Consider the following 23,420-nt stretch of genomic DNA (forward strand, 5'->3'; position numbering starts at 1 on the left):
TCTGTTATTTAATTTATTTTATTCAGAATTATTTACAACACGTGCATTTAAATAAAAAGAAACAAGCATATACAGTAGAATGATCTTCCCAATTAAAGCCTTCTTCAGAAAAGTGCTGGTAACAATCACTGTGCTAGAAAAAGTATTTTAGAATAATAAGTGTATGTATTGCAGGCTGTTGAACGAGGCAACGGGTTCTCTCCTGGATGATGTTCAGCTGGTGAACACCCTGCAGACATCTAAAGTGACGGCCACAGAGGTCTCAGAACAACTGGAGACCAGCGAACTGACTGAGATCAAGATCGACACGGCCAGAGAGGTGAGGAGGGAGGGAGGGTAGGAGAGAGGGAGGGAGGGAAGGAGGGGGTGAGGCGGGAGGGAGAGGGTAAGGAGGGAGAATGGGTGTGAGGAGGGAAAGAGGGGGTCAGTCGGGAGGGAGAAAGGGAGAATAAAGAGGTGGAGGGAGCAGGACAGAAAGAGTGATGACAGAGCAGAAATGGTCTTACACTGCATAAGGGTCCTTAAAGTTGTATAAATGACTGTAGACATAACAGAACGTTATGTATCTTTATGTCAGGTATATTTGCTTTATAACCGCTACATCATCACCATTCTAAGTTAAGTGTTACTGACCATGCCAAAATAAATGTCTGTTTTCATGAAAGCCATATATATCCGTGTCCTCCCCTCTAGGCATACCGTCCTTGTGCCCAGCGGGCCTCTATCCTGTTCTTTGTATTAAACGATATGGGCCGTATTGACCCCATGTACCAGTTCAGTCTGGATGCCTACATAGACCTGTTCAACCTCAGCATAGAGAAGAGTCAGCGCTCACACAAACTGGACGAGAGGATCGCCAACCTCAACGACTACCACACATACGCTGTTTACAGGTACAACATAATATAACCTCAACGACTACCACACATACCGCCGTCTACAGGTACAACATAATATAACCTCAACGACTACCACACATACCGCCGTCTACAGGTACAACATAATATAACCTCAACGACTACCACACATACGCTGTCTACAGGTACAACATAATATAACCTCAACGACTACCACACATACCGCTGTCTACAGGTACAACATAATATAACCTCAACGACTACCACACATACGCTGTCTACAGGTACAACATAATATAACCTCAACGACTACCACACATACCGCCGTCTACAGGTACAACATAATATAACCTCAACGACTACCACACATACCGCCGTCTTCAGGTACAACATAATATAACCTCAACGACTACCACACATACCGACGTCTACAGGTACAACATAATATAACCTCAACGACTACCACACATACGCTGTCTACAGGTACAACATAATATAACCTCAACGACTACCACACATACCGCCGTCTACAGGTACAACATAATACAACCTCAACGACTACCACACATACCGCCGTCTACAGGTACAACATAATATAACCTCAACGAGTACCACACATACCGCCGTCTACAGGTACAACATAATATAACCTCAACGACCACCACACATACCGCCGTCTACAGGTACAACATAATATAACCTCAACGACTACCACACATACCGCCGTCTACAGGTACAACATAATATAACCTCAACGACTACCACACATACCGCCGTCTACAGGTACAACATAATATAACCTCAACGACTACCACACATATGCTGTCTACAGGTACAACATAATATAACCTCAACGACTACCACACATACCGCCGTCTACAGGTACAACATAATATAACCTCAACGACTACCACACATACCGCCGTCTACAGGTACAACATAATATAACCTCAACGACTACCACACATACGCTGTCTACAGGTACAACATAATATAACCTCAACGACTACCACACATACCGCTGTCTACAGGTAGAACATAATATAACCTCAACGAGTACCACACATACCGCCGTCTACAGGTACAACATAATATAACCTCAACGACTACCACACATACCGCCGTCTACAGGTACAACATAATATAACCTCAACGACTACCACACATACCGCCGTCTACAGGTACAACATAATATAACCTCAACGACTACCACACATACCGCCGTCTACAGGTACAACATAATATAACCTCAACGACTACCACACATACCGCCGTCTACAGGTACAACATAATATAACCTCAACGACTACCACACATACCGCCGTCTACAGGTACAACATAATATAACCTCAACGACTACCACACATACGCTGTCTACAGGTACAACATAATATAACCTCAACGACTACCACACATACCGCTGTCTACAGGTAGAACATAATATAACCTCAACGACTACCACACATACCGCCGTCTACAGGTACAACATAATATAACCTCAACGACTACCACACATACCGCCGTCTACAGGTACAACATAATATAACCTCAACGACTACCACACATACCGCCGTCTACAGGTACAACATAATATAACCTCAACGACTACCACACATACCGCTGTCTACAGGTACAACATAATATAACCTCAACGACTACCACACATACGCTGTCTACAGGTACAACATAGTATAACCTCAACGACTACCACACATACCGCTGTCTACAGGTACAATATAATATAACCTCAACGACTACCACACATACCGCCGTCTACAGGTACAACATAATATAACCTCACCGACTACCACACATACCGCCGTCTACAGGTACAACATAATATAACCTCAACGACTACCACACATACCGCCGTCTACAGGTACAACATAATATAACCTCAACGACTACCACACATACCGCCGTCTACAGGGACAACATAATATAACCTCAACGACTACCACACAAACCGCCGTCTACAGGTACAACATAATATAACCTCAACGACTACCACACATACGCTGTCTACAGGTACAACATAATATAACCTCAACGACTACCACAGATACGCTGTCTACAGGTACAACATAATATAACCTCAATGACTACCACACATACCGCCGTCTACAGGTACAACATAATATAACCTCAACGACTACCACACATACCGCCGTCTACAGGTACAACATAATATAACCTCAACGACTACCACACATACCGCCGTCTACAGGTACAACATAATATAACCTCAACGACTACCACACATACCGCCGTCTACAGGTACAACATAATATAACCTCAACGACTACCACACATACCGCCGTCTACAGGTACAACATAATATAACCTCAACGACTACCACACATACCGCCGTCTACAGGTACAACATAATATAACCTCAACGACTACCACACATACCGCTGTCTACAGGTACAACATAATATAACCTCAACGACTACCACACATACGCTGTCTACAGGTACAACATAGTATAACCTCAACGACTACCACACATACCGCTGTCTACAGGTACAATATAATATAACCTCAACGACTACCACACATACCGCCGTCTACAGGTACAACATAATATAACCTCACCGACTACCACACATACCGCCGTCTACAGGTACAACATAATATAACCTCAACGACTACCACACATACCGCCGTCTACAGGTACAACATAATATAACCTCAACGACTACCACACATACCGCCGTCTACAGGGACAACATAATATAACCTCAACGACTACCACACAAACCGCCGTCTACAGGTACAACATAATATAACCTCAACGACTACCACACATACGCTGTCTACAGGTACAACATAATATAACCTCAACGACTACCACAGATACGCTGTCTACAGGTACAACATAATATAACCTCAACGACTACCACACATACCGCCGTCTACAGGTACAACATAATATAACCTCAACGACTACCACACATACCGCCGTCTACAGGTACAACATAATATAACCTCAACGACTACCACACATACCGCCGTCTACAGGTACAACATAATATAACCTCAACGACTACCACACATACCGCCGTCTACAGGTACAACATAATATAACCACAACGACTACCACACATACCGCCGTCTACAGGTACAACATAATATAACCTCAACGACTACCACACAAACCGCCGTCTACAGGTACAACATAATATAACCTCAACGACTACCACACATACGCTGTCTACAGGTACAACATAATATAACCTCAACGACTACCACACATACGCTGTCTACAGGTACAACATAATATAACCTCAACGACTACCACACATACCGCCGTCTACAGGTACAACATAATATAACCTCAACGACTACCACACATACGCTGTCTACAGGTACAACATAATATAACCTCAACGACTACCACACATACGCTGTCTACAGGTACAACATAATATAACCTCAACGACTACCACACATACCGCCGTCTACAGGTACAACATAATATAACCTCAACGACTACCACACATACCGCCGTCTACAGGTACAACATAATATAACCTCAACGACTACCACACATACGCTGTCTACAGGTACAACATAATATAACCTCAACGACTACCACACATACCGCCGTCTACAGGTGCAACATAATATAACCTCAACGACTACCACACATACCGCCGTCTACAGGTACAACATAATATAACCTCAACGACTACCACACATACCGCCGTCTACAGGTACAACATAATATAACCTCAACGCGCTGTCTACAGGTACAACATAATATAACCTCAACGACTACCACACATACCGCTGTCTACAGGTACAACATAATATAACCTCAACGACTACCACACATACGCTGTCTACAGGTACAACATAATATAACCTCAACGACTACCACACATACCGCCGTCTACAGGTACAACATAATATAACCTCAACGACTACCACACATACCGCCGTCTACAGGTACAACATAATATAACCTCAACGACTACCACACATATGCTGTCTACAGGTACAACATAATATAACCTCAACGACTACCACACATACCGCCGTCTACAGGTACAACATAATATAACCTCAACGACTACCACACATACCGCCGTCTACAGGTACAATATAATATAACCTCAACGACTACCACACATACCGCCGTCTACAGGTACAACATAATATAACCTCAACGACTACCACACATACCGCCGTCTACAGGTACAACATAATATAACCTCAACGACTACCACACATACCGCCGTCTACAGGTACAACATAATATAACCTCAACGACTACCACACATACCGCCGTCTACAGGTACAACATAATACAACCTCAACGACTACCACACATACGCTGTCTACAGGTACAATATAATATAACCTCAACGACTACCACACATACCGCTGTCTACAGGTACAACATAATACAACCTCAACGACTACCACACATATGCTGTCTACAGGTACAACATAATATAACCTCAACGACTACCACACATACTGCCGTCTACAGGTACAACATAATATAACCTCAACGACTACCACACATACCGCCGTCTACAGGTACAACATAATATAACCTCAACGACTACCACACATACCGCCGTCTACAAGTACAACATAATATAACCTCAACGACTACCACACATACCGCTGTCTACAGGTACAACATAATATAACCTCAACGACTACCACACATACGCTGTCTACAGGTACAACATAATATAACCTCAACGACTACCACACATACCGCCGTCTACAGGTACAACATAATATAACCTCAACGACTACCACACATACGCCGTCTACAGGGACTGAACTCGGATAATGATAGGAATGATGATGAATTTTGGAATAGTGTGCATTTAAATGTGAAGCTATTTTACAGGACCAAAAGTTTGGAAGTAGGTAACAAAATAACACACAGACCATGCTTTAGATACTAGATACAGATTACCATAGAGATACAATAGAGTCCTGTACTGTTTAACCTCTTCTTCCGGTGTGTGTACTACCGAAGTTCGATCAAGACTGTCCCCGTCTTCTCCAGGTACACGTGTCGTGGTCTGTTTGAGGTCCACAAGCTGCTCTTCAGTTTCCAGATTTGTGCTAAGATCCTGGAGGTGGCTGGTAAACTCAACATGGACGAATACAGCTTCTTCCTCAGGGGAGGATTGGTGAGACACACACACACACACACAGAACAGACTGAATGTGCCATTCAATTCATCACAATTGTATTAATCCTATGAGGATTAATGAGGAAGGTTTTGTCAAGCACACAGTTAGTCAATAAATCTTCCTCAAGCAGCAGTCTCAGACGTGTGTTACAAGAGCTAGTACTGCATGGGCAGTTATACAGGTGCCATAAAAAATCTAAAACACATCCCTTAAAATGTATCTATCTCTCCCCTCCCTCCCTCCCCCCTCTCTCTCTCTCTCTCTCCCCTCTAGGTTCTAGATAAAGAGAGTCAGATGGAGAACCCGTGTTCTAGCTGGCTGGCTGAGTTGAACTGGGACAACGTGACAGAGCTGGACAAGCTGGCTAACTTCCACGGCCTCATGGCCTCCTTTGAACAGTACCCCCGAGACTGGAACCTTTGGTACACGAGTGCCGGGCCTGAGACCGCACAGCTACCTGGTGAGAGGGGTAGGGTTGGGAGCGTGTGTGAGTGAGTACACAGTACAGTGGGGGGGGAAAGTATTTGATCCCCTGCTGATTTTGTACGTTTGCCCGCTTACAAAGAAATGATCAGTCTATAATTTTAATAGTAGGTTTATTTGAACAGTGAGAGAGACAGAATAACAACAACAAAAATCCAGAAAAACGCATGTCAAAAATGTTATAAAATGATTTGCATTTTAATGAGGAAAATAAGTATTTGACCCCTCTGCAAAACATGACTTAGTACTTGGTGGAAAAACCCTTGTTGGCAATCACAGAGGTCAGACGTTTCTTGTAGTTGGCCACCAGGTTTGCACACATCTCAGGAGGGATTTTGTCCCACTCCTCTTTGCTGATCTTCTCCAAGTCATTAAGGTTTCGAGGCTGACGTTTGGCAACTCAAACCTTCAGCTCCCTCCACAGATTTTCAATGGGATTAAGGTCTTGAGACTGACTAAGCCACTCCAGGACCTTAATGTGCTTCTTCTTGAGCCACTCCTTTGTTGCCTTGGCCGTGTGTTTTGGGTCATTGTCATGCTGGAATACCCATCCACGACCCATTTTCAATGCCCTGGCTGAGGGAAGGAGGTTCTCATCCAAGATTTGACGGTGCATGGCCCCGTCCATCGTCCCTTTGATGCGGTGAAGTTGTCCTGTCCCCTTAGCAGAAAAACACCCCCAAAGCATAATGTTTCCACCTCCATGTTTGACGGTGGAGATGGTGTTCTTGGGGTCATAGGCAGCATTCCTCCTCCTCCAAACACGGTGAGTTGAGTTGATGTCAAAGAGCTCCATTTTGGTCTCATCTGACCACAACACTTTCACCAGCTGTCCTCTGAGTCATTCAGATGTTCATTGGCAAACTTCAGACGGGCATGTATATGTATTCTTGAGCAGGGGGACCTTGCGGGCGCTGCAGGATTTCAGTCCTTCACGGTGTAGTGTGTTACCAATTGTTTTCTTGGTGACTATGGTCCCAGCTGCCTTGAGATCATTGACAAGATCCTCCCGTGTAGTTCTGGGCTGATTCCTCACCGTTCTCATGATCATTGCAACTCCACGAGGTGAGATCTTGCATGGAGCCCCAGGCCGAGGGATATTGACAGTTCTTTTGTGTTTCTTCCATTTGCGAATAATCACACCAACAGTTGTCACCTTCTCACCAAGCTGCTTGGCGATGGTCTTGTAGCCCATTCCAGCCTTGTGTAGGTCTACAATCTTGTCCCTGACATCATTGGAGAGCTCTTTGGTCTTGGCCATGGTGGAGAGTTTGGAATCTGATTGATTGATTGCTTCTGTGGACAGGTGTCTTTTTTACAGGTAACAAGCTGCGGTTAGGAGCACTCCCTTTAAGAGTGTGCTCCTAATCTCAGCTCGTTACCTGTATAAAAGACACCTGGGAGCCAGAAATCTTTCTGATTGAGAGGGGGTCAAATACTTATTTCCCGCATTAAAATGCAAATCAATTTATAACATTTCTGACATGCGTTTTTCTGGATATTTTTGTTGTTATTCTGTCTCTCACTGTTCAAATAAACCTGCCATTAAAATTATAGACTGATCCTTTCTTTGTCAGTGGGCAAACGTACAAAATCAGCAGGGGATCAAATACTTTCTTCCCCCACTGTATGTGTCATGCCTGCATATAAGTGAATGTGTGTGTCTCTATAAATGAATCCATCTTGTTCTCCTATGTGCAACAGTTGGGTACCGTTTGTGTGTATAGTGAAGTCTTTGATTTAAAAAATGATAGTATGTATTTTTTCTTCTTCGTTGTTAAGTTTACACTGCCAAAGCAAGTGAACTAGATAATTAACAAAAGTGAAATAAACAATTAAAAATGATCAATAAACAATACTCTCACAAAAGTTCCAAGGAATAGAGACATTTCAAATGTCATATTATGTATATATACAGTGTTGTAACGATGTACAAATAGTTAAATTACAAAATGGAAAATAAATAAACATACATTTAGATTGTATTTACAGTAGTGTTTGTTCTTCACTGGTTGCCCTTTTCTTGTGGCAACAGGTCAGAGATCGTGCTGCTGTGATGGGACACTGTGGTATTTCACCTAATAGATATGGGAGTTTATCAAAATTGGAATTGTTGAGGATTTCTTTGTGGGTCTGTGTAAGGAGGTTAGGAAGTGCAGCTCAGTTTCCACCTCATTTTGTGGGCAGTGTGCACATAGCCTGTCTTCTCTCGAGAGCCAGGTCTGCCTACGGCGGTCTCTCTCAAAAGCAAGGCTTTGTTCACTGAGTCTCTCTTTCTCCCCTTCTTTCTCTCTCTCTCTCTCTCTCTCCCTCTCTCCGTACTGAAGGACTATTGATGCCTATCACGTAGCAGTGTGTGCCTCTGTCACTATCACTGCTTTATGTCATCACGTTAATTAAATCACACAAAGTTCAGCTCAATATTAATATAATTACATGATGGAACTTGCTGCCATAATTTTTCCTCCCGGCTTGCCGTTTAAAATCTATTGTTTATCTAAAACCCATTTGCCATTTATGCCATTGTGATTCATTGTGGTTTTAACACCGGGACTTTAGTTGCAAAGTTTAGTTATCACTGGTGTTGCTGAAAACACCCAACCAACGCCTTGTCTCTTTCTCCCCTTGTCACCTTCACCATCCATCCTTCGTCTTTAACCTCGCTGTCTTTCTGTCTCCTCCCCCATCCCTCTCTCTATCCCTCCCTCTCTCTCTTCTCCCTCCCTCCCTCCCTCCCTCTCTTTTTCCGTCCACCCTCCCCACACCAGGTGAGTGGGAGAATGGTTGTAATGAGCTCCAGAGGATGTTGATCGTGCGCTCGCTGCGTCAGGACCGCGTCGCCTTCTGCGTCGCCGCCTTCATCATCAACAACCTGGGATCACGTTTCGTGGAGCCGCCCGTACTCGACATGAAGGCTGTGAGTGTGTGTGTGTGTGACGAAACTCTGAGTGGCACTCGGAGGAGACTGTTTGAACACACCCCCCTCCCCCTCATGCTCTCTGTGTCACTCTGTGTCACTCTGTGTCACTCCCACGCTGACACGTTCAGCCTCGATGGCGGCTGAGGGAACTGGCACAAGATGGCTGCCAACCAGAGCCAAGATGGATCCCCTGCGTTGTGGAGGTGGTCCATTTTGAGATGGGCCATTCTTGTCTTCTGGAGTTATTCCTGACCACTTGACCTGAACAGGAAAAACATTTGTTCCCAGTAATCCTCTATGTATTGATGTGAAAGCACTTGGTAAAAAAGTTTCACATTTGTCACAAACCCATTGGGGGATGATACTTGCATCCTACTGCCATCAACTGTGACCATTAACAAGAACTGTACTAATACAATACTCATTTCTCTCTCGGTCCTCCCCTGATCTCTGCCGCTGTGTTGGTGCTTCCCCCAGGTGGTGGAGGACTCGACCACTAAGACTCCCCTGATATTCGTGTTGTCTCCTGGGGTGGACCCGACAGGAGCCCTGCTACAGCTGGCTGAGGCCTCAGGGATGAGCAGGAAATTCCATGCCCTCTCCCTGGGCCAGGGTCAAGCCCCCATTGCCACACGCATGATCAAAGAGGGAGTGAAGAGCGGTACGAATCAGTCTCTTCCCTCCCTCTGTTCTCTTTCTGTGTCTCTTTCTCTCTCTTTTCATTTCCCTTTCTCTCTCTTCTCTCCTGTTCTCGGCATCTGTTTCTTATTCCCGAAGATAGCTACTTTGCTAAGTATTCATAGGACTCCTCTTTCTCTCTCAATCTATATTTCCTCTCTCTCCCCCATGCCCTGTTTGTGGACTGCAGTGTCATTTGTTATGTTCTATCTGGCTGTCACTTTCTGTAGCTTGTTGTGATTTCAGCCACACCTCTCTATACTCGACCAAATGTCATCGTCATACATCAGATTGTACTCGTAATACATCAGTACTGTTGTTTTTGGAAAAGTCGACTTTTAATATCGCTTCTCCTCCACTCTTTCCTCTATTCTCCTCTCTCACTCCCACTCCCACTCCACAGGTCATTGGGTGTTCCTGGCTAACTGCCACCTGTGTCTGTCCTGGATGCCCCAGCTGGATAAGTTAGTGGAACAGCTGCAGGTAGAGGAGCCCCATCCTGACTTCAGACTGTGGCTTAGCTCCTCTCCTCACCCTGACTTCCCCATCGCTATCCTGCAGGCCGGCATCAAGATGACCACCGAACCGCCTCGGGTAGACAGAGAGAGGATATACACTACTGTACTCACACATACACACACACACGCAGGAACACACACACGCAGGCACACACTTTAAGAGAACACATCTAGATACACACACATTTTCAGAATGATCTACTCTCTTTTGCCATTGCCCCACTCAATTCTCTCCCTCCCTCCCTCCCTCCCTCCCCCTCCCTCCCTCCCTCCCTCCCTCCCTCCCTCCCCCCTCCCTCCCCCCTCCCTCCCTCCCTCCCTCCCTCAGGGTGTGAAGTCCAATATGAAACGCCTGTACCAGCTGGTGACAGAGGGTCAGTTCACACGCTGTGCCCGGCCTGTGCTCTACAGGAAGCTGCTCTTCGCCCTCTGTTTCTTCCACAGCATCCTCCTAGAGAGGAAGAAGTTCCTACAGCTGGGCTGGAACATTATCTACGGCTTCAACGACTCTGACTTCGAGGTAACTCACACGCACACAAAAATGGCTTCTAGTCGTAGTCTTAAAACTATCAACAACTTGGATCTTTCTACTTGGTGAAAATAGTCAATTAGGAGAGGGGAATGTCAGGTATTTCTGAGTCTGATATGGATTGTGAAGATTTCATGTTGAAGAATGCTTGAAAATGGTGACAGAATGTTTTACCTACTCCTTTCCCTTGTAAGACAATGAAGACTAGACTGTACTTTGGGTGGAATCCTATCGAGATGTTGACCAGTCTACATCCTGTTGTGTGAGACCAAAAGTAGTGGATAAATCACCCCCTGGGGGTGCTAACAGCAGGCGTGTCCTCATCCGTCCTCTAGGTTAGTGAGAGTCTGATGAGTCTGTATTTAGATGAGTACGAGGAGATTCCCTGGGACGCCCTCAAGTACCTGATCGCCGGGGTCAACTATGGAGGTCACGTGACTGACGACTTTGACAGACGCCTGCTCACCACGTACATCAACGACTACTTCTGTGAGGCCGCCGTCGCCGCGCCATTCTTCAAGTGAGCGTGACACGCGCGTACAAACACACACAGCGATACACACACACACACACACACACACACACACACACACACACACACACACACACAAACGTCTCTTTCACTCTCTCCTTCTCAAACACACATAAAGATCTAGTCATGGCAGAGCGTACTGCGGCTGCTGTCTGGTTACAGGTACTCATAAAGACTGAGGACCGTGAGCACCACCATGTGGCCAGTGTTGATATTACAGTCACTCTAAGGAGTCCAGCCCTGTTGCTGATTACACCTGCTTATCCAGTACTTTCTAAGGGTGAATTTGGGATTGGACAACAAAGTTGTACTGTAATACTTTCCTCTCCTCTCTCTCTACCTACTACATCCCCCGGGACAGGCCCCAGTCCTCCTACAGGGTTAAGGGTTATGAAGTGTTAACAGTCTCCTCTCCCCTCTCTCTAGACTCTCCTCTCTCTCTACCTACTACATCCCCCGGGACGGGCCCCAGTCCTCCTACAAGGAGTACATCAGCCACCTCCCAGCCACGGAGCACCCCGAGGTGTTCGGCCAGCACCCCAACGCCGACATCGCCTCCCAGATTGCTGAGACCAGGACCCTGTTTGACACCCTGCTCTCCCTGCAGCCCCAGGTCACTAGTGGAGCTACTGCCGGAGCAGCTGCCGGGCCCAGCAGAGAGAATAAGGTGAGTGGGAGGGATGGGGGGGGGGGGGGGTTACAGTTAGAGGCTGTGTCATGTGTGTGTGTGTGTGTGTAGCTCTTTATTTTCTGCGTATTTACTATCAGTGCAACAGTTTCAGTCGATCCCCTCTCTCTCCAGGTATTGGAGTTAGCAGCAGACGTGCTGCAGAAGATCCCAGGCCTGATAGACTATGAAGGGACCAGAGTCCTGCTGGCTGACGACCCCTCACCTCTCAACGTGGTCCTACTGCAGGAGATCCAGAGATACAATGCCCTGCTACACACCATCAGGTAGGACAGAGAGAGAAGGGAGGCAGGTGATGTAGGTAGGTGGTCTGTGCAGGGGTGTGTAGCTGCAAATGTGTGTGTAAAAATAAAGTACTGGATGGGTAGTTTAACGGCGCGTGTGTGTGTGTGTCTAGGTCGTCTCTGATAGAGCTGGAGAAGGGGATCAAGGGTCTGGTGGTGATGTCTAGCAGCCTGGAGGAATCATTCCACTGCATCTTCGACGCCCGCGTCCCCCCACTTTGGGTTAAGGTAGGACAAACACACACACACACACTCATGGATTGTTACAGGTCATAGACACACAAAAAAAACACACATTTACCACTTATCTCAAGGCATTTGATTCTGCTGTAGTAACTGCCCCAGTGGCAGCAACATCACTAGTATCTGCCCTTGTGCTATCGTGATTGTAACATCTACACATCATTCATGTAACCAGACACCATTCTATTATGTGAGCACAGCGATATCAACAAATCTGTACATCAAGTTCATGTTCAGAAAACCACTTTTAGCCGGAGGGAATGGTGGCCATTTTACCAATTGTGCTATTTTGTGTATTTTCTTTGCGCTGGTCTTAACTTTATTTTGTACATAATGTTTCCGCCATCGTTTCCTATGACCGAAAAGAGTTTCTGGACATCAGAACAGCGATCACTAACCTTGATTTGGACTAGGACTTCTACTTCAATGAGTCGGAGGTGACAGACATATTGATTAACCTCGGACCAGGCCCTAATCCCTGTCAGTCGAAGGTAAAGACGGCACTGTAGAGGCCGGCTCGGGCACCCTGATGAGACTACAGCGGCAAATTAATGAATCACCTCTACCCTCTTCTATTGGCGAATGTGCAATTGCTGGAGAATAAACTGGATGAGCTCCCTTCGGGACATTAGGAACTGTAATATACTATGCTTCTCGGAGTCATGGCTGAACAAGGACATGAATAATATACATCTAGCTGGTTTTTCTATGTATCGGCAGGACAGAACGGCAGAGTCTGAGAAGATCAGGGGGGTTGTGTGTGTCTCTTTATTAACAACAGCTGGTATGCGATCTGTAATATTAAGGAAGTCTGGAGGTTCTGCTCCCCTGAGTTAGGATACCCCATGATAAGCTGTAGACCATACTATTTACCACGAGAGTTTTCATCTGTATTTTTCGGAGCTGTCTGTTTACCAACCACAAACTGATGCTGGCACTAAGACCACACTCAATGAGCTATATAAGGCCATAAGCAAACAAGAAAATGCTCATCCAGAGGCGGCGCTCCTAGTGGCCAGTAATTTTAATGCATGAAAACTTAAATCTGTTTTACCTCATTTCTACCAGCATGTCACCTGTGCAAATAGAGGAATAAAAACTCTAGCTCACCTTTACTCCACACACAGAGACGCATACAAATCTCTCTCTCGCCCTCCATTTGGCAAATAGGGCCATAGCTCTATCCTCCTGATTCCTGCTAACAAGCAAAAACTCAAACAGGAAGTGCCAGGAAGTGTCAGCTCAATACGGAAGTGGTTTGATGAAGCGGATGCAAAGCTACAGGACTCTTTTGCTAGCACATATTGGCATATGTTCTGGGATTCATCTGATGGCATCGAGGTGTTTACCACATCAGTCACCGGCTTCATTAATAAGTGCATCGATGACGTTGTCCCCACAGTGACCATACATACGTACATATCCCAACCAGAAGCCATGGATTACAGGCAACATCCGCACTGAGCTGAAGGCTAGAGCTGCCGCTTTCAAGGAGCAGGACTTGTAAAAAATCCTGCTATGCCCTCCAACGAACCATCAAACAGGCAAACCTACCACACCGGCTCTAATGCTCGTCAGATGTGGCAGGGTTTGCAAACTATCACGGATTACAAAGGGAAACCCAGTCGAGAGCTGCCCAGTAACGCGAGCGTACCAGATGAGCTAAATGCCTTCTATGCTTGCTTCGAGGCAAGTAACACTGAACCATGCTGTTCCGGACGACCGTATGATCACGCTGTCCATAGCCGATGTGAGTAAGACTTTTAAACTGGTTAACATTCACAAGGCCGCAGGGCCAGACCAGGATGCGTACTCCGAGCATGCACTGACCAACTAGCAAGTGTCTTCACTGACATTTTCAAAATCTCTCTGACCCAGTCTGTAATACCTACATGTTTCAAGCAAACCACCATAGTCTCTGTGCCTAAGAACACCAAGATAACCTGTCTCACTGACTACCGCCCCATAGCACTCACATCTGTAGACATTAAAGGCTTTAAAATGCTGTTAATGGCTCACATCAACACCATCATCCCAGAAACCCCAGATGTACTTTAATTTGCATACTGTCCCAACATATCCACAGATGATGCAATCTCTATTGCACTCCACACTGCCCTTTCCCACCTGGACAAAAGGAACACCTACGTGAGAATGCTGTTCATTGACTACAGCGCAGCGTTCAACACCATAGTGTCTAATCACTAAGCTAAGGACCCTGGGACGAAACACCTCCCTCTGCAACTGGATCCTGGGCTTCCTGACGGGCCGCCCCCGGGTGGTGAGGGTAGGCAATAAAACATCCTCCATGCTAACCCTTAACACGGGGGCCCCTCAGGGAAGCGTGCAAAGTCCCCTCCCGTACTCCCTGTTGTTCACCCACGACTGCATGGCCGCGCACAACTCCAACACCATTAAGTTTTCCGACGACACGACGGTGGTAGGCCTGATCACGGACGACGATGAGACAGCCTATAGGGAGGAGGTCAGAGACCTGGCAGTGTGGTGCAACAAAACTCTCCCTCAACGTGGGCAAGACAAAGGAGCTTATGGACTACAGAAAACGGAGGGCCGAGCACGCCGCCATTCACATAGACGGGGCTGTAGTGGGGCTGGACAAGAGCTTCAAGTTCCTCTGTGTCCACATCACTAAGGACCTATCATGGTCCAAACATGCCAATACAGTTGTGAGGAGGGCATGACAAAGCATATTCCCACTCAGGAGGCTGAAAAGATTTGGCATGGGTCCTCAGATCCTCAAAAAGTTCTACAGTTGCACCATTGAGAGCATCCTGACTGGCTGCATCACCGTTTGGTATGGCAACTGCACGGCATCCGACCACAAGGCGCTACAGAGGGTAGTGCGTCCTGCCATCCAGGACCTCTACACCAGGCGGTGTCAGAGGAAGGCACTACAAATTGTCAAATACTCCAACCACCTAAGTCATAGACTGTTTTCTCTGCTACTGCACGGCAAGCGGTACTGGAGTGCCAAGTCTAGTACCAAAAGGCACCTGAACAGCTTCTACCCCCAAGCCATAAGACTGATGAACAGTTAATCAAGTGGCTACCCGTACAATTTATTTTATTATGTATTTATTTATCTTAATTGTTTTGCACTCCCTTGCAGTGGCTCTATGCACACTACCTGGTGCACTACAAAAGTAGTGCACAAAAGTAGTGCACTGTATTGTGAATAGGGCTCCATTTGGGAGGCAGTCTCTGTGCAGCCAGCCAGGCAGGCAGGATGATGGATTAACACACCTTTAATAACAGAACACTAACTCACTGAGTACAGGCCTAGGGGAACCTAACATACTACACTGACACTCCCACACACACACACACACACACACACACACACACACACACACTACATACGCTCACACACTAAACACACATGCATATTGACGCCACATACACTTTCACACTTCACATACGCTGCTGCTACTCTGTTTGTTATACGGTACGTTCGGAAAGTATTCAGACCCTTGACTTTTTCCACGTTTTGTTAGGTTACAGCCTTATTCTAAAATTGATTAAATAGTTTTTTCCCCTCATCAATTCACACACAATACCCCATGATGACAAAGCAAAAACACGTTTTTAGATTTTTTTGCTAATTTATATTAAAATATATCAATATCACATTTATATAAGTATTCAGACCCTTTACCCAGTACTTTGTTGAAGCACCTTTGGCAGCGATTACAGCCTCAAGTCTTCTTGGGTATGACACCACAAGCTTGGCACACCTGTATTTGGGGTGTTTTTCCCATTATTCTCTGCAGATCCTCTCAGGCTCTGTCAGGTTGGATTGGCAGCGTCACTGCACAGCTATTTTCAGGTCTCTCCAGAGATGTTCAATCGGGGTTCAAGTCAGGCCTCTGGCTGGGCCACTCGTGGACATTCAGAAACTTGTCTCGAAGCCACTCCTGCGTTGTCTTGGCTGTGTGCTTAGGGTTGTTGTCCTGTTGGAAGGTGAACCTTAACCCCAGTCTGAGGTCCTGAGCACTCTGGAGCAGGTTTTCATCAAGGATCTCTCTGTACTTTGCTCCATTCATCTTTGCCTCGATCCTGACTCCCAGTCCCTGCTGCTGAAAAATGTATGATGCTGTCACCACCGTGCTTCATCGTAGGGATGGTGCCAGGTTTCCTCCAGACATGACACTTGGCATTCAGGCCAAAGAGTTCAATCTTGGTTTAATCAGACCAGAGAATCTTGTTGCTCATGATCTGAGAGTCTTTAGTTATGTTTGGGCAAACCTCAAGCGGGCTGTCATGTGCCTTTTATTGAGGAGTGGCTTCCGTCTGGCCACTCAACCATAAAGGCCTGATTGGTGGAGTGCTGCAGAGATGGTTGACCTTCTGGAAGGTTCTCCCATCTCCACAGAGGAACTCTAGAGCTCTGTCAGAGTGGCCATCGGGTTCGTGGTCACATCCCTGACCAAGTCCCTTCTCCCTCGATTGCTCAGTTTGGCCGGGCGGCCAGCTCTAGGAAGATTCTTGGTGGTTCCAAACTTCTTCTATTTAAGAATGATGGAGGTCACTGTGTTCTTGGGGACCTTTAATGCTGCAGAGATTTTTTGGTACACTTCTTCAGATCTGTGCCTCGACACAATCCTTTAATACATTTGCAAAAATTTATAAAAACCTATTTTCGATTTGTCATTATGGGGTATTGTGTGTAGATTGCTGAGGAATTGTTTTTATTTAATCCATTTTAGAATAAGGCTGTAATATAACAAAATGTGGAAGAAGTCAAGGGGTCTGAATACTTTCCGAAGGCACTGTATGTCCTGATTGCCTAGTGACTTTTACCCCTACACACATGTAGAATCTGTATTACTTCAATTACCTCAACTACCTCGTACCCCCGCACATTGACTCAGTACTGGTACTCCTTGTATGTAGCCTCGTTATTGTTTTTACTGTGTTACCATTTCATTTTTTATTTTGCAAATATTTGTCTTACTTTTTAACTGCGTTGTTGGGAATGGGCTCGTAAGTAAGCATTTCACTGTAAAGTCTACACCTGTTGTATTCGGCACGTGACCAACAAAATGTGATTTCAATTTGACTTTAGAGGAACGTCCTGCTGATAGATTCAGTGAGGTTGAATTGATGACGTTACATATTCAGTCTTATCCCTAACAACAAGACAAAACACAGACACTATCAAAGCAGAGCAGCAGCTATTGATGGTACATAATATCCATTCCCTTAGGTAGCATTTAATACCATACTTTCCCCAAAACACGCTTCAATGGTCAAATGAATGGCCAATCTGGGTAGTGGGGACATACCCACTGGGCACAGACGTCAATTCAATGTCTTTTCCACGTTGGTTTAACGGAATTTCATTGAAATGACGTGGAAACAACGTTGATTCAACCAGTGTTGGCCCAGTGGGTAGGTCCAGTATCAGTGTGATTTATAGAAGAACATGGAGGCTGTCAGAAGCCATCTCGGCTATGTCAAAGGGAGCAATCTGATCTGACTGGAAAACGTCAGTGTGTGAGCCTGGAGCAGGAGAGGGGGGAAGAGACACACACATACTCACATATGCGCGCACACACACAGATACACATTTTCTAGGACGAGCGAGGCAGCCTGGCCAAAATTAAAGCCATGAGTCTGAGGGAACAGAAATATAATGACAGTCTGCCATGCCTGCCAGGGGTGAATGGAACATGGACAGACGGACGAAAGGAGAGAGAGCAAGAGAAGGAGGGGGGATAGTGTTCTAGAAGGGGTTGGAGCAGGGACAGGGAGAGAGAGAGAGAGAGAGAGAGAGAGAGGCAGTCAAGGAGAGAAAGAGAAGTTGAAGAGAGAGAGAGACAGGCAATCAAGGAGAGAAAGAGAAGGGGAAGAGAGAGAGAGAGAGAGCTTGACAGACAGGGGAAAAAATAGTGAGGAAAGCAGAAGGAAGTAGGGGACTAGATATAGAGGGTAGAGTAATGAGGCAGTAGAGTTGAGAGAGACACAGCTGGAGCTGAAGCATTAATGGCTGTCCTGTCCTCCTCTCATAAAGAGGGGGCCAGTAACAGGGTAGCGCAGGCCTCTTTCCCTCTCGCTCTCTCTCTCTTTCTCTGTCTCTTTCTCTCGCACTCTCTTTCTCTCTCTCCCCCTCTCCCTCTCTCTCTTTCTCTGTCTCTTTCTCTCACTCTCTTTTTCTCTCTCTCCTCTCTCCCCCTCTCTCTCTCCCTCTATCCTTTTCGCTCTCCCTCTGTCTGTCTCTCTTTGTCTGTCTGTACTGTAATAGTCAGCAGTGGGCTGGTTGGGCTTTAGAAAGGGAACTGGAGCAGAGACAGCAGGTTTACTCTACTTATTACACTGCAATTACCCCCCCAGCTTCCCCTCGGTCCCCTCAGTCCCAGATACGACATTGTGGCTTTGTTTAGGCACCAAGTGTCCACCTGATGACCCAGTGGACCAGACACACACACAGGCGGACGCGCACACCCACACACACGCACCCACACACACACACCCACACACACACAGCCACACACACACACACATGCACACCCACATAAACATAAACTGCCCTCAATGACCCCTCTGAAGAGACACGCACACTCCTTTTTTCATCCGCCCCATCCCCCAACACGCAGTAGAGTCTTTGGCAGACTACAGCGGTCTCACTGACTACTGGAACGAGTTGTACACTGTTTTAATGAAGAATTGAACCATAGGACATAATAACAGTTGGATTGTGTTTCCAGTCCAGTGTGTATGGGGGTCAGTCAGTAGAAAATGAGTGTGGTTTCCCAAACGGCACCCTATCCCCTACCTAGTGCACTACAAAAGTAATGCACTATATTGGGAATAGGGTGCCATTTGGGAGGCAGTCTCTGTGCAGCCAGCTAGGCAGGCAGGATGATGGATTAACACACCTTCAATAACAGAACACTGACTCACTGAGTACAGGCCTAGAGGAACCTAACATACTACAGGTTCATATGATGCTACTGGGACAGTTACTATAGCAGGACAGCATATACTATTGACGTTGCTGTGTGTCTCTTTCTGTGCCTGTCTGATGTGTCTTGTCTCCTCCGTTCTCCTCAGGCCTACCCGTCTTTGAAGCCGCTGGCATCGTGGACCAGGGACCTGTGCCAGCGTGTGGAGCAGTTTGCCCGCTGGGCAGAGACGGCCCACCCCCCTACCCTCTTCTGGCTCTCTGGCTTCACCTTTCCCACTGGCTTCCTCACCGCTGTGTTACAGTCGTCCGCACGTCAGCACAGCGTGAGGCCACACACACACATACAGAACCAGTCAAAAGTTTGGACATACCTACTCATTCCAGGGTTTTTCTTTATTTTTACTATTTTCTACATTGTAGAAAAATAGTGAAGACATCAAAACTATTAAATAACACATATGAAATCATGTAGTAACCCAAAAAGTGTTAAACAGATCAAAATATATTTTAGATTTTAGATTCTTCAGAGTAGCCACCCTTTTCCTTGATGACAGCTTTGCACACTCTTGACATTCTCTCAACCAGCTTCACCTGGAATGCTTTTCCAACAGTCTTGAAGGAGTTCCAACATGGAGGCAGGTAGCCTAGTGGTTAGAGCGTTGGACTAGTAACCGATAGGTTGCAAGATCGAAACCCCAAGCTGACAAGGTAAAAATCTGTCGATCTGCCCCTGAACAACACACTGTTCCTAGGCTGTCATTGAAAATAAGAATTTGTTCTTAACTGACTTGCCTTGTAAAATAAATAAAAAACATATGCTGAACAATTGTTGGCTGCTTTCCTTCACTCTGCAGTCCAAACCATCTCAATTGGGTTGAGGTTGGGTGATTGTGGAGGCCAGGTCATCTGATGCAGCACTCCATCACTTGCCTTCTTGGTCAAATTGCCCTTACACAGCCTGGAGGTGTGTTGGGTCATTGTCCTGTTGAAAAACAAATGATAGTCCCACTAAGCACAAACCAGATGGGATGGCGTATCTCTGTGGTGGCCATGCTGGTTAAGTGTGCCTTGAATTCAAAATAAATCACTGACAGTGTCACCATCACACCTCCTCTTCCATGCTTCACGGTGGGAACCACACATGCGGAGATCATCCGTTCACCTACTCTGCGTCTCACATAAGACACAGTGGTTGGAACCAAAAATCTCAAATTTGGACTTATCAGACCAAAGGACACATTTCCACAGGTCTAATGTCTATTGCTTATTTTGCTTCTAATTTGAATAATCTCAAATATGAAACACTTTTTTGGTTACATGATTCCATATGTGTTATTTCATAGTTTTGATGTCGTCACTATTATTCTACAATATAGAAAATAGTAAAAATAAAGAAAAACCCTTGAATGAGTCGGTGTGTCCAAACTTTGGACTGATACTGTATATTTATACACACACACACACACACACCACACAAACACGTACACACACACAGCACTGACCCCTTACTCTGCACACTCACCAAACACAACCGCTGAGAAAACTTTCAAACTGTGTTCACAAACTAACCACAACTACTCTATACCGCACACACTCATAGACTGCTGCACAGGAATGGGTCGTGTTTGGTTTATAATTATGCCCACATAATAACTTTTCTAAGGATATACAGTACCACTGTAGGGATAGTAAAGAGTACTTGAACTTCAACCATGCCAAGTTAACCTCTAAAGTAAAATGTTCACTTTGTCATGCATTGAGGTCAATGGGAGACTTAGTGAAAATCTGACTAACACGTATGCATTACCCACAGGTGTCAGTGGACACTCTATCCTGGGAGTTCATTGTTGCGGCAGTGGACGACAACAACCTCCTCTTCCCACCCAAGGTGAGACACCCAAGTTTTCACTAAATTAGTGTCCTTTTCTCCACACCTCTTTTCCCTCAATGTGTCTAGTTTAGGGCTCGGAATACTCTTCCTGGTCAGACCGCATGGTCAGAATAAAACCCTAATCTATTGTAAGTCATGTAACTCATTTTCTCCTTCTTCCTCCCTCTTTCCTCCCCTCCTCCATCCATCCCCTCCTCAGGACGGGGTGTTTATCCGGGGGCTGTATCTGGAAGGGGCTGGCTGGGACAAGAAGAACTCCTGTCTGGTGGAGGCTAAGCCAATGCAGCTGGTCTGCCCCATCCCAACCATCCACTTCAAACCTGTTGAGAACCGCAAGAAGATAGCCAAGAGTAAGACAACAAAAAATCTCTCTCTCTCTCTGTGTCTGCCAAGTGAGTCTGATGTAATGTCTGTGTCCTGTGTGTGTGTGTGTGTGTGTGTGTGTGTGTGTGTGTGTGTGTGTGTGTGTGTGTGTGTGTGTGTGTATGTAGGTATGTACTTGTGTCCGTGCTACTACTTCCCAGTGCGTTCGGGCGATGGGGGCAGACCCTCCTTTGTGGTGGGGGTGGACCTGAAGTCTGGAGCTGTGCCTTTTGACCACTGGATCAAGAGAGGAACCGCTCTGCTCATGAGTCTAGACAACTAAGGGGTTACGCACACACACACACGTCTCGGAATCACACTGTATTAATGAATACAAGAATCTTATGTAAAACACAAACATTCTCCACACATGCCTTTTGAATAGTCATTCCAATATTTTGTATGTTAATTTGCATCATTCTTGTCAGGGTTTTATTTGTTTAAAAATATTCAAATTCCTCAAAAAATTAACTGAAATGATTGTACTTTATTCTAATCTTTTTTTATAATTTGAATAAAATATGAATTAATTGATTTTGCAAATAAAATAAATAAATGTTGATGATTTACTCTTTGGGGTTTGACTGACATGGTTGTATCAAGGACTCCCACATTGCTCTATTTTCCACTCCTCATGATTCACTTCCTAATACAGCACTACATCACTCTTTCCACTGTGACCCCTTTTAACCTGCTGAAAGAGCTCTCCACAATACATTAAAGGCACACACACGCACGCACGCACACACACACACGCACACACAGAGACAGGACACAGACATTACATCACACACACTTGAATAAATAGACAATCTCTTCATTGTAATTATTCTCTGGTAATTATTCAGACACACACAGACAGACTAGATTTATTATCCACAGTAGAACCTTGTACCCCTTTTTTTGTGATCAAGTTTTTATACTTTTTTGCTTGACAGGACAGAAAAACCCAAACCAACAGACATTACACAGATACACATTTATCTCCGACTTCCCTTCCCACTCACAGGACCTGCTTATCTGAGTGCATACAGTGCCTTCGGGAAAGTATTCAGACCCCTTGACTTTTTCCACATTTTGTTACGTTACAGGCTTATTCTATAATGGATTTTTTTTTTTAAATGTATCCTCAGCAATCTACACACATTACTCCATAATGATAAAGCGAAAACAGGTTTTTAGCCATTTTTGCAAATGTATAAAAAATCCTAAACAGAAGTACCTTATTTACATAAGTATTCAGACCCTTTGCTATGAGACTTGAAATTGAGATCAGATGTATCCTGTTTCCATTTTTTATTTTATTTATTTAACATGTATTTAACTAGGCCATTGAT

General features: G+C 45.4%; 1 protein-coding gene across 1 annotated transcript in view; it reads left to right on the forward strand.

Annotated features, from left to right (window-relative positions):
* Nucleotides 1-22,652, forward strand: part of dnah2 (dynein, axonemal, heavy chain 2) — a 207,176-nt gene extending 184,524 nt beyond the window's left edge. Inside the window, exons 72-87 of the mRNA XM_014206991.3 lie at nt 175-319; nt 694-893; nt 5,896-6,022; nt 6,300-6,486; nt 9,278-9,426; nt 9,907-10,090; nt 10,511-10,701; nt 10,954-11,145; nt 11,490-11,674; nt 12,113-12,353; nt 12,489-12,640; nt 12,772-12,886; nt 19,976-20,152; nt 21,643-21,717; nt 21,920-22,070; nt 22,212-22,652. Coding sequence (XP_014062466.3) covers nt 175-319; nt 694-893; nt 5,896-6,022; nt 6,300-6,486; nt 9,278-9,426; nt 9,907-10,090; nt 10,511-10,701; nt 10,954-11,145; nt 11,490-11,674; nt 12,113-12,353; nt 12,489-12,640; nt 12,772-12,886; nt 19,976-20,152; nt 21,643-21,717; nt 21,920-22,070; nt 22,212-22,366 — 2,626 coding nt within the window. The 3' untranslated portion in view covers nt 22,367-22,652. The remainder of the gene's footprint in view (nt 1-174; nt 320-693; nt 894-5,895; nt 6,023-6,299; nt 6,487-9,277; nt 9,427-9,906; nt 10,091-10,510; nt 10,702-10,953; nt 11,146-11,489; nt 11,675-12,112; nt 12,354-12,488; nt 12,641-12,771; nt 12,887-19,975; nt 20,153-21,642; nt 21,718-21,919; nt 22,071-22,211) is intronic.
* Nucleotides 22,653-23,420: the final 768 nt, after the last annotated feature.

Source organism: Salmo salar, chromosome 07 (genome assembly GCF_965601325.2).
Source record: "Salmo salar chromosome 07, fSalSal1, whole genome shotgun sequence".
Lineage (NCBI taxonomy): Eukaryota > Metazoa > Chordata > Actinopteri > Salmoniformes > Salmonidae > Salmo > Salmo salar.